General features: G+C 44.2%; 1 protein-coding gene across 6 annotated transcripts in view; it reads left to right on the top strand.

The window, feature by feature from the left end:
- The first annotated feature begins 4,114 nt into the window (after positions 1-4,114).
- KAZN (kazrin, periplakin interacting protein) overlaps positions 4,115-12,718 on the top strand; it is a 415,360-nt gene continuing 406,756 nt past the window's right edge. For 3 of the 6 annotated variants that reach the window (XM_072156136.1, XM_072156133.1, XM_072156137.1), the window contains exon 1: positions 4,116-4,583. In XM_072156136.1, coding sequence (XP_072012237.1) covers positions 4,502-4,583 — 82 coding nt within the window. In that variant the 5' untranslated portion in view covers positions 4,116-4,501. Of the gene's footprint in view, positions 4,584-12,718 lie in introns of all 6 variants that reach the window. The other 3 variants (XM_072156132.1, XM_072156131.1, XM_072156134.1) reach the window with 2 other exon arrangements.

The raw sequence follows: 12,718 nt of genomic DNA, 5'->3' as shown, positions 1-12,718 counted from the left end.
AAACTCATCTTGTGCTCGAGTATGGTATACACGGTATACAGAATTGTATAAAAGTGACACTAAAAATGAACACCAAACTACTACAGACATGCTCTGATAGAACCGCATGTCACTCAGTACAGATACAAATATCAACCCACAAATTTTCAGCCTTCTCACACTCTTCATCGACCACTGTCTTATTCACAATCGCTTTCAAATCTTTTCTGATAAACCATTCTGAATAAATTCCCAACAGTGTCACCAGCAAAGCACCCCCACACCATCACACCTCCTCCTCCGTGCTTTATGGTGGGGACAAGACATGTAGAGTCCCTTCACTCACCTTTTCTGTGTTGCACAAAGACACGGTGGTTAGAACCAAAGATCTTAAATTTGGACTCATCAGACCAAAGCACAGATTTCCACTGGTCTAATGTCCATTCCTTGTGTTCTTTAGCCCAAACAAATCTCTTGTGCTTGTTGCCTGTCCATAGCAGTGATTTCCTAGCAGCTGGTGAACACAGTCTCCTCTTACCAGTTGTTGTAGTGATGTGTCTGCTGCCAGAACTCTGTGCGGCAGTGACCTGGTCCGTAATCTGGGCTGCTGTTAACCTGTGATTTCTGAGGCTGGTGACTCGGATGAACTTATCCTCCACAGCAGAGGTGACTCTTGGTCTTCCTTTCCTGAGGGAGTGCTCATGTGACTCGGATGAACTTATCCTCCGCAGAAGAGGTGACTATTGGTCTTCCGTTCCTGGTGCGGTGCTCACATGAAACTGTTTCTTTGTAGCGCTTGATGATTTTGCAACTGCACTTGGGGACACTTTCAAAGTTTTCCCAATTTTCAGAACTGACTGAACTTAATTTCTTAAAGCAATGATGGCCACTCGTTTTTCTTTACTTAGCTGCTTTTACCCATAATAGAAACAGTCTATTCAGTAGGACTATCACTTCTGTATCCACCTGACTTCAGTACCACAGAACTTCCAAGCCCATTTATAAGGCAAGAAATCCCACTTATTAAATATGACAGGGCACCTGTGATGTAAAAATCTTTTCAGGTGACTACCTCTTGAAGCTCATAAAGAGAATGCCAAGAGTGTGCAAAGCAGTAATCAAAGCAAAAGGTATCTAGAATATAAGACATATTTCCAGTTTTTTCATACTTTTTTGTTAAGTATATAATATTCTATATATAGAATGAGAAGTCCAAACTTTTGGTCTATATTTTAATTCTAGATATTTTAATATAATGGAGGGACAGGGATGTGAGTCAGTGGTCTGTATGCTATGTACTCAGCCTGATCCAGACCAAGTGGATTACAGCCACTGCCCCTCGAACTTGGATAACTTAGACATAAATTTCCAACCTATAAGAAGCCAAGTAATTCTGTTTAAGCATTTAGACACTTAGGTACAAAAGTGTCAAAATCATATATAAACCAAGATTCCATTCTGGACATTTTGGCTATAAAATCACCTCCTCTCCAATCTTTTTGTACGGCATGTTATTGATATGTTATGTTATTGATATGTTTACTGATTCTTTGTTTATGTGTCCTACAGGTTCCCCCTGTTTACAAACAGACGATTGATTCATCAATCGTCTAAAATACAAGGACATTATATTCTACCTGTTCTCATTAGATGCAAGCATGGAAAGGTTAAATATAAATTGCTGTAATGTACAAGAGACGGCTTAATCAGGCAGGTCAGGGGGGTCAACAGATGGCTTTGATAATAAAAGCTCTGTCCGGGCTTCTGGGATGGCGAATAATTAAACGTTTTATTAAAATAAGATGGATCAATAAACTGTTTTATACTGTTCTGTTGGAGAGACTATTTCCTTTTTGCTTCATAAAGGAAGGTTCTTTCATCCTCAGGCTAATAACCAATTGCTTGCTTCATTACCTACAGGGTAAGAAAACAGATAAGGAATATTTCTGGCTTGCCCATTCCATGCTCCTTTAGTTTATGAATCTGTAGATCTATTTTGTGATGCAGGTGGCCTCTCTGGCATATCCATTCGTTTCCCCTATTGTTTATGGATATGTAGATTTATTTTGTGATACATATAGTCTCCCTGGCTTTCCCATTCATTGCCCATAAAGTTTATAGGTTTGTGTATTTATTTTGGGATGCCGGCAGCCTCCCTGGCCTACCCATTAGTTTCCCCTAAAGTTTATGGATCAGTATTTTTATTTTGTGATGCAGGTGGCCTACATGGCCTACCAATTCATTGCCCCTACAGTTTATAATCTGTAAATGTTGTGATGCAGGTAGTCTACCTGGCTTACCCATTCATTGCCCCAATAGTTTATAGGTCTGTATTTTTATTTTGTGCCTCCCTGTCCTACCCATTTGTTGCCCCTATATTTTATAGGTATGTATACTGTATGTATACAAGCAGTGTGTGATCCCCCAACCAATGATATAATGATATTACCACTATACCGTGATCATATAGTAAGGTTGTTACTGGTTCTACTTAGAGCTCAGTGCATCTTATACACAATCACATCACAATATAGAGACTTACATGTGACAATTCTGTCTCTATTTATCCACATTTCCTGTTTTTTCCATCTGAACGGGGAATGACTTCTATTGGCCGCATCATGGATTTGTTAAGTCACAACAATATATAATTGGTGACACATTTGGATCCACAAAACATAAGGCACAAATACATCTTTTACATGTTTTTATGTTATTTTCCATTTATATCCATCAACCTCACATTATGAACTGTGCCATGCCCTTATACGCAGGAAAGGACTAAAAGTACTGTGCTGTGCTCATATATACAGGATAGGACTAGTGGTACTTTGCACAAATATACAGGATAGGAGGATAAGTACTGTGCTGTGCCCATGTATACAGGATTGGAGTAGTAGTACTATTGTACATCTTTATATACAGGATAGGAGTAGTAGTACAGCACTGTGCCCCTGTATACATGATAGGAGTGGTAGTACTGTGGTGTCCCTTTGTATACAGAATAAGGGTAGTAGTACTGTGCAATAGCCTAGGTGTAGTAGTGATATGTATTGCCCAAAGTAGGAAAAGAGTTACGAAGACAGACATATAGGAAACACACATACACAGAGACACACATAAAACTCCTACTTACCTTACACATGTTCACTTTCTCTCCCTCTTCTTGCTGTGCGGACCTAAACGGAGCTTTAAAGAACTGTCACAGGTTCTTGAAGGTCAATAGAAATACATGTGTGTCGGGAGCTGGCACGCATGTATCACCATAGAGTCTAGATCAGGGCTGCACTGTGGTCTTAGGGACACAGAGTTGAAAGCTCATCAGTGGGCCCCTCAAAGTCCCTAGGCCAGGAGCCACCATTCCCTGTGCCCCCCCTGGAAGCTACACCTCTGCTTGTGATGCAGGCAGCCTCTCTGGCTTGCCCATTCTTTGCCCCTATAGTTGGTAGACCTGTAGATTTATTTTGTGATGCAGGTGGTCTTCCTGGCTTGCCAATTCCATGCCCTCATAGTTTATGGATCTGTATATTAATTTTGTGATGCAGGCGGTCTCCCTGGCTTATCCATTTATTGCCCCTATAGTTTATGGACCTGCAGTTTTATACGTGATGCAGGCGGTCTCCCTGGCTTACCTATTTATTGTCCCTATAGTTTATGGATCTTGAGATTTATATGTGTTGCAGGCGGTCTTCCTGGCTTGCCCATTCGATGTAGGAAGCCAAGCATTTAAAAAATGACATCAGCAATATGTGCCAAGCTGAGTAGGCATTTCCTCCCGAATCACAGGCAAAATGTAATCACTGCAATGGAAACCCAGCCATTCATTACACATCTAGCCATGATGGTGTGACACAAAGAGTTAAAGTGGCAAACCAGGATAGATGACTGATATTGCATTACTGTAAAGTTTACATTTCTAGCACCTGTGATGCAATCATTCAGCATGGGCTGAAATAACTCCTTCTTCCATGTTTTGGGTATTTAAAAAATGTGCTCTAGGAAAAGCCTATATATAACCTTACACTGTAAAATAATGATCTGGTTATATTGCACTTTTGAGAAAGGATGCAGTACTATTTTCTTTTTATGTGGTGCTGAGCTTGAAAGCAGCACAGACGCATTCAGTCTTTCATGGAAAGGCTACCAGAAAGCTGCACAATCCAGGGATCCTAAATATCTGGCTGTAATTTTATGTAGGGCACATCCATCCTTCAATCAGCTCTAAGCTGGGAGGATGTCCAAGCTCACAAACATGACCAAAATAAAAGCAGATATTGCATTGGGGAGTTAATAACTGAAATCGCTTTACAAGACCGTCTGCAGCTGCCAGGCTCTTTCCCATCCCTCTCTCTCTCCTTTAATTGCATCTGAGGATGTAGCTGCAGAAACAAGGGAGCTTTCTGGATCTCGGGAAGACTCCATCTCTGTATGTATGTAACATTTGTGCTATAGGAGTCACAGGGCTGAGGGTTGATATATTGCTAAACACGCTGCACTAGTCTCCTTGGACAGAAAGGCACACATGACATTGAGAGCCATGGATGCTACTGGGCCTGTCACCTTTTCCCATGTATTTGGACAGCAGTGTGAAGTCATGGAAGCAGGTAAGGGTCACCTATCATGATATTATGCCTATAGAAATATCTAAAGATGTAGCAATAGATACAGTGATGGAAAGGAATCTATTGTTTATGGCTATATGTTCTATCCTGCATGTGATCTGCATGTTCATACAGAGACTCAATGGCAGCTAAATACAATGTATACATAACATAACAGTGTGCAACAGTTGCAGCCCATATATATATATATATATATATATATATATATGTATATATATATATATATTAGTGTAATTGATGACATCATAAACAGGGCACTTGTGGAGGGACTGCATTGTCGTATGTTTCTCACTGTTTGTGAATAAACCATTCATAAGTCATTGGAGTGCTGCTTCCTTGGATTCTTCATTTGATGTTAAAACAAAATGTACCTGAAGTTTTATAGTGTATTTCTGTGTGTTTCAATTTATTGTAATGTTAATTGAAGCACTATATTATATAAGTGATATACAAGTGTTTTCAATCACAAGGCCTAAGCAATGTTGTTATCAGAATCTACAAATACCAATTCTGGCCTGCAGGGAGTTTGCTGCCCTCCTGCTTTGAGCTGAATGCAGGGACCAGGTATGGCAGTCTGTATTTGGTCAATGGACTGCTCACAGAAGGGGATGCAATGTCAGGATGTGAATGATCTGCGCAAAATTAAAGGGAACCTGTCATCAGGAGACCCATTTCTAGCACTCCCCCAGTCCCCACAGAGCATAGTACATACACTGCCAAAGTGTTTTTGTATAAAAAATAGGTTTTACAGAAAAAAAGATATGTTATATTGTACCTTTCATTAGCATCTGCTGTGTGACTAGGCAGTTGCCAAATGGGAGGTGCTGGAAGGGAGCAGTCCCCCCCCCCAACCTTGGGAAATATGTGACCTTTTCAAATATATGAATAACTCAGCCACACTCAGGATTGGCTGTAGAGCAGGGGGCGTCACTAAGCCCAGTGATGGGTGTTTTCATATATTTGAAAAGGTCACATGGAGAAGGTGTTCCCCAAGCATGGGGGGGAGCTGCTCCTTTCAAAACCCTCCCATTTGGCAACTGCCTAGTCACACAGCACATGCTAATGAAAGGTACAATATAACATATCTTTTTTTCTGTAAAACCAATTTTTAATACAAAAACACTTTGGCAGTGTATGTACTATGCTCTGTGGGGACTGGGGGAGTTCTAAAAATGGGTCTCCTGGTGACAGGTTCCCTTTAAGTTAAAATTTTAATAGATTGTCATTCGTGGATCAAAACATGGTTCCTGCCCTAAACACAGGGCATGAACCCCGAAACAGTTAGCTTCAAGTGTCTAGTTGGAAATCATCCCATTCTATTCTATGAAAGTCATGGATGCATTAACAGCTTCCAGCCCCTTCGCAAAGGACTGGTTCCGAGTCCGTGCCCTGTGTTCACAATGGCAGAACAGCTGATTAGTTTAGGGGCAAGTTGTTGGCATACATTAATTGCTTGAAATACTGAGATTAAAATGAGTTTATTTTGCCTTAGGCCTTGTTCACACTTAATGTTTGAATTGCATTTTGAGAGGTTACAGGGAGGAGCTAAGCCTGATTGCATAAACGATTACACTGAACATGTGAGATCAGAAATTAGCACCCTGTCTTTATATCTATACAATGCAAAATGTGTGGTCCTCTTTCCAGTTTTTCTGTAAATGCAATCAAGCCAAGCTCCTCCCCCAACCTCTGAATTGTGCGACATGTGAATTCGGTATTGTGCCTATTGCCCACGACGAAGGGTGATACAATTTACTCACATCACACTAACATCCTCACATTTATTGTTATTAAGGGGCATTTATTTGTCATAAGAGTTTTAAAGAAGATCTCCAATGTACTTGAATTAAAATAATATGGTAAAAGTAGGTGATAACAGGAGGTCTGTTGGAGTCTATGAGGAATGGCAGGTCTTCCACTCACCTTCCATTTTTAATTTCCATTACTCTCTCCTAAAAGGACTAAGCTTGACACATCGGGATCACTGTAAAAAAAAGTTAGAATAAGCTGCTTTGAGAACAGGGACATGATGTCTGTTAATTATTCACACCTCCCGTGTGACATCAACTCCTGCTCCAACATGGGAGAGGGAGGTATCTATCATGCACGAGGCGTGAATTCACGAATCTCGAATGACGTCACCTCCCTCTCCCAGTATAGGAGAAGGAGGTGATGACACATGAGCGGCGTGAATAATTAACTCTTTTTCTAACTTTTTTTTTCAATGATGTGTCAAAATTAAAGAAGACAAGCACTGGGACCCTGGAGAAGAGGACTTTAGGTAATTATGTTTGGGTTAATTTAGTTGAATATTAATGGTTGATTTCCATTAAAGAGGACTTGTCACGCCAAAAAAATGTACTAGGAGCAACTCATAGTCCTATCTCAGATGGAGCAGTGCTAAACTGCTAGCTTTATTGGAACACCCTAATAAAGCTAGCAAACACTGCAGTGCCGTACCCTAGGAAAGCAGGACCAAGCTCACAGCAGTCCGGCGTATTCATGAGGGGGCAGTCTGAGGCGCTGCTTCTTCCCTGCACCACCCCTCCCATGTCATAGGCTGGTGGTGACCACCTCCGCGGACCGCCGGATGGCTGTAAGCTTGGTCTGATGTACTGAGGATATGGTGCTGCAGTGTTTGCTAGCTTTATCAGAGCTTTATATATTGAGATGTTGCACAACACAGAGTTTTGGATATTCACTTTACAACAAGCTCACTAAAAACTTCAAAGCATATGCATATTTGCAAATTTTAAGATGCTAAATCCACGCTGCTACTAATAACTGTAGTTCCTGCATTTTCTGAGAAATCTATACATGAGATATCATTAAGGAGGGTGAGTAATTAAAGAAAAAGCTGTGAAGTCAATATTTTGATGGAATGGCCTGAACTGTGCTCGCTCACAGTTATTAATATACAAGACTGTCTAGAGACCAATATCAGTAAGTGCTAGAACTCTTGAAAATTGTGTCCTAATGCATCATCATCAGTTGGATTGGATGTTCCTCTCTGTTTGTTGAGAATAGTGTAACTTATTTTGATCTTTTGCTTGTTAATATACACTGTGGCATCTCAGCTGCGATGTTCTTTTTAAGTGGATTGTGGTGCTTAGTAAACACGACTGAGAAATCAATATTAATTTACATTGTGTTGTTCTGGACAGCCACGCATACTAAACAAGACTTCACATAGCTGATAGAATATCACATACGGGTTCATAAATGGATTTTGCACCAATATACTTCTTACTATATTTTCAAGCTTTAATCTACAGAACGCTCCCAAAAAACAATTTACGGTGTAAACAGTAATAATGGTAATCTTTCTGGTGTTGGGAGTTTTGTGTGGACAGGAGGTTAGATTCCCTATCACTCCTTTAAGAGCCTCAATGTGTGAATGAAAAGCGAACCTGATTGTGCTCATTTAAAGGGATAATAAAGAAGTGTTATAAATGTTAACCTTGACAACACATTTTGGTCCCGATAAGAGGGGGTGGTGAAGGCTCATGGGCTTAGACCTTTACAGAGTCAGACTGGGATACTTAAAGAGGTTTTACCACGAAAGACAATTCTCAAATTTCTATCCCCTCGTGATGTTAACACAATAAAGATCATTTTAACCTCTTACTTTATAATATTACTCCGTTTTATTGCTGTTTTAGCTCCTATCACTCTCTATGGTGTTCAGTAAAAAATCCCAGGGTGTGGGCAAGGCCTCTCTAAGCAGACACATTATTATCCTTCTAGTTCTGTGGGGTGAAAATGTGGTTACATTATCAGAGTACAGGTGTATATACTAGAGATGAGCGAACATACTCGTCCGAGCTTGATGCTCGTTCGAGCATTAGCGTACTCGAAACTGCTCGTTGCTCGGACGAATACTTCGCCCGCTCGAGAAAATGGCAGCTCCCGCCGTTTTGCTTTTTGGCGGCCAGAAACAGAGCCAATCACAAGCCAGGAGACTCTGCACTCCACCCAGCATGACGTGGTACCCTTACACGTCGATAGCAGTGGTTGGCTGGCCAGATCAGGTGACCCTGGGATAGACTAGCCGCTGCCCGCGCTGCTCGGATCATTCTGTGTCTGGATGCCGCTAGGGAGAGAGCTGCTGCTGGTCAGGGACAGCGTTAGGGTGCTAGTAGATTACTGTTAGGCAGGAGTGATTCAACAAGAACCCAACAGCCCTTCTTAGGGCTACAATAACGTTATACTTTTTTTTTTTTTGTTTGCTTGTGGCTGGGCTTGCTGGCACTAGTAGTGCAGCTAGTACCATATTGTGAGGAATTTGCAGGGGGACTTGCTACCGTTGTGTTTAGCTCTTAGTGACACACATATCCACCTCAAACACCGAAGTGGGAAAATTTATTAGGGGTTGGATTTCAATTAGGCACAGTCTGTCATTTCCTTTTTATTTTACGTTTATTTTTTCATAACTCAGCGTCATCTCATCAGTGTGCTTTCATACTTGGCTAGAAAATAGCCAAAGGAGAATCCAAACGGCTTACTTACGCCTACAATAGCGTTATATATATTTTATTTCTGGTTGATCTGCTGGTGGCTGTCCTTGCTGCAGTGCATATACTAGCCAATTGTGAGGAATTTGGAGTGAGACTTGCGACCGCTGTGTTTAGCGCTTAGTGACGCACATATCCATCGCAAAGACCGAAGTGGGAAAATTTATTAGGGGTTGGATTTCAATTAGGCACAGTCTGCCATTTCCTTTTTATTTTACGTTTATTTTTTCATAACTCAGCGTCATCTCATCAGTGTGCTTTCATACTTGGCTAGAAAATAGCCAAAGGAGAATCCAAACGGCTTACTTACGCCTACAATAGCGTTATATATATTTTATTTCTGGTTGATCTGCTGGTGGCTGTCCTTGCTGCAGTGCATATACTAGCCAATTGTGAGGAATTTGGAGTGAGACTTGCGACCGCTGTGTTTAGCGCTTAGTGACGCACATATCCATCGCAAAGACCGAAGTGGGAAAATTTATTAGGGGTTGGATTTCAATTAGGCACAGTCTGCCATTTCCTTTTTATTTTACGTTTATTTTTTCATAACTCAGCGTCATCTCATCAGTGTGCTTTCATACTTGGCTAGAAAATAGCCATAGCAATAGGATAGCATTGTTTGGTTTTAAAAACTAAAAAACACAAAAAAAAACTAAAAAACACAAAATAACACACAAAAAAGTTTAAAAAAAAATTAAAGTTATATAACTTTCATTTTCAAAATGTTTAACCCGAGGGCTAGGGGTAGAGGACGAGGGCGGGGACGTGGGCGTCCATCTACTGCAGGGGTCAGAGGCCGTGGTCCTGGGTGGGGTGAGACACCACCTGCTGATGAGGGAGCAGGGGAACGCCGCAGAGCTACACTCCCTAGGTTCATCATGTCTGAAGTTACTGGGACTCGTGGTAGAGCACTGTTGAGGCCAGAACAGTGCGAACAGGTGATGTCGTGGATTGCCGACAATGCTTCGAGCAATTTGTCCACCAGTCAGTCTTCCACGCAGTCCACCCATGTCACCGAAATCGGCACTCCTCCAGCTCCTGCACCTCAGCCTCCTCCCCCCCAGTCTGCCCCCTCCCAGGAAAATTTGGCATTTGAACCGCCATACTCTGAGGAACTGTTTTCTGGACCCTTCCCACAGTCACAAACCACTTGTCCGGTTGCTGCTGAGCAATTTTCCGATGCCCAGGTTTTCCACCAGTCGCAGTCTGTGGGTGATGATGACCTTCTTGACGTAGTGGAAGAAGTGTGTAAAGAGGTGTCCGACGATGAGGAGACACGGTTGTCAGACAGTGGTGAAGTTGTTATCAGGGCAGGAAGTCCGAGGGGGGAGCAGACTGAGGGATCGGAGGATGATGAGGTGACAGACCCAAGCTGGGTTGAGAGGCTGGGTGAACACAGTGCTTCTGAGACGGAGGAGAGTCCTATAGCAGAACAGGTTGGAAGAGGCAGTGGTGGGGCCAGACGGAGAGGCAGGGCCAGAGCAGGTGCATCAGCGCCAAATGTGTCACGTAGTGAAGCTCCCGTGGCGAGGGCTCCCGCGGCGAGGGCTAGATTTTCAGAAGTCTGGAGGTTCTTTAAGGAAACACCGGATGACCGACGGACTGTGGTGTGCAACCTTTGCCAAACCAGGATCAGCAGGGGTTCCACCACTATTAGCTTAACTACCACCAGTATGCGCAGGCATATGAATGCTAAACACCCGAATCAGTGGCACCAAGCCCGTTCACCTCCGGGCGTGCACACCACTGCTCCTTCCCCTGTGTCAGCTGATAGTCAGCCCCCTGCCCAGGACCCTGGCACAAAAACCCCATCATCGCCTCCACGATCCTCCACAGCATCCACCAGCGTTCAGCTCTCCATACCCCAGACGCTGGAGAGGAAAAGAAAATATAGTGCAACCCACCCGCACGCCCAAGCCCTTAATGTCCACATCTCCAGATTGCTTAGCCTGGAGATGCTGCCCTATAGGCTAGTAGAGACCGAGGCCTTTCGCAACCTCATGGCGGCGGCCGCCCCTCGGTATTCGGTCCCCAGCCGCCACTACTTTTCCCGATGTGCCGTCCCAGCCCTGCACCAGCACGTGTCAGACAACATCATCCGTGCCCTGACCAACGCCGTTTCTGACAAGGTCCACCTGACCACGGACACGTGGACGAGTGCTGCCGGGCAGGGCCACTATATATCGCTGACGGCACATTGGGTTAACTTGGTGGAGGCTGGGACCGAGTCTGACCCTGGGGCTGGTCATATATTGCCGACGCCGAGGATTGCGGGGCCTACCTCGGTCCAGGTCTCAAAGGTCTACTATGCCTCCTCCTCCTCCCACCCCTCCTCCACCTCCTCCTCCGAACTACCATCCGTGGGCATGGCGCCATCAGTTGCTAGCTCTAGGCACAGCAGCAGTGCCGTCGCTAAGCGACAGCAGGCGGTGCTCAAACTGCTGAGCCTAGGCGATAAAAGGCACACCGCCCAAGATCTATTACAGGGCATCACGGCGCAGACTGATCTGTGGCTGGCACCGCTGAACCTGAAGCCAGGCATGGTTGTGTGTGACAACGGCCGTAACCTGGTGGCGGCTCTGCAACTCGGCAGACTGACACATGTGCCATGCCTGGCCCATGTGTTAAATCTGATAGTTCAGCGTTTCCTCAAGACATACCCCAATCTGTCAGATTTGCTCACGAAGGTGCGCCGCATCTGTGCGCATTTCAGGAAGTCCAGCACAGATGCTGCCACTCTCAGGGCAGCGCAGCGCCGCCTCCAACTGCCCGCTCACTGACTGTTGTGCGACGTGCCCACGAGGTGGAATTCAACATTAACCATGTTATCCAGAGTTTACCAGCAGCGCAGAGCGATTGTAGACTGCCAGATGTCAACTTCCACCAGAACTGGTAGTCAGGTCAGTCAGCTTCCTCAAGTCTACAATGAGGAGTGGACGTGGATGTCTGATATCTGTCAGGTGCTGAGTAACTTTGAGGAGTCAACACAGATGGTCAGTGGCGATGCCGCCATCATCAGCCTCACCATCCCGCTGCTTGGCCTGTTGAAAAACTCTCTGATCAGCATGAAGTCGGAAGCTTTGCGCTCGTCACAAGAGACGGGGGAAGAAGATTCCCTTGTTGATAGCCAAAGCACCCTCAGGTCTGTTTCTCAGCGCATATCGGAGGAGGTGGAGGAGGATGAGGAGGAAGAGGAGGAGAATGTTGGCGAGACACAAGAGGGGAGCATTGCTCAGACCTTCACTGTTCAGCGTGTATGGGCAGAAGAAGAGGAGTTGGAGGAGTTGGAGGAGGAGGAAATGGGCAGTCAGGCCAGTGAGGGGAGTGAATTCTTGCGCGTTGGGACTCTGGCAGATTTCATGCTAGGCTGCCTATCCCGTGACCCTCGCGTTCAAAGAATTTATTCCAGCTCCGATTACTGGGTATTCACTCTCCTGGACCCACGGTACAAGCAAAATCTTTCCACTCTCATCCCTGGAGAGGAAAGGAGTGTGAGAATGCATGAATACCAGCAGGCCCTGGTGCACAAGCTGAAACAGTATTTCCCTTCTGACAGCGCTAGCGGCAGAGTGCGTAGTTCTGCGGGACAAGTAGCGAGGGAGA

The sequence above is a fragment of the Engystomops pustulosus genome, chromosome 6 (genome assembly GCF_040894005.1).
Source record: "Engystomops pustulosus chromosome 6, aEngPut4.maternal, whole genome shotgun sequence".
Lineage (NCBI taxonomy): Eukaryota > Metazoa > Chordata > Amphibia > Anura > Leptodactylidae > Engystomops > Engystomops pustulosus.
The sequence above is the reverse complement of the archived record's forward strand: the minus strand, read 5'-3'. Positions and strand labels throughout refer to the sequence as shown.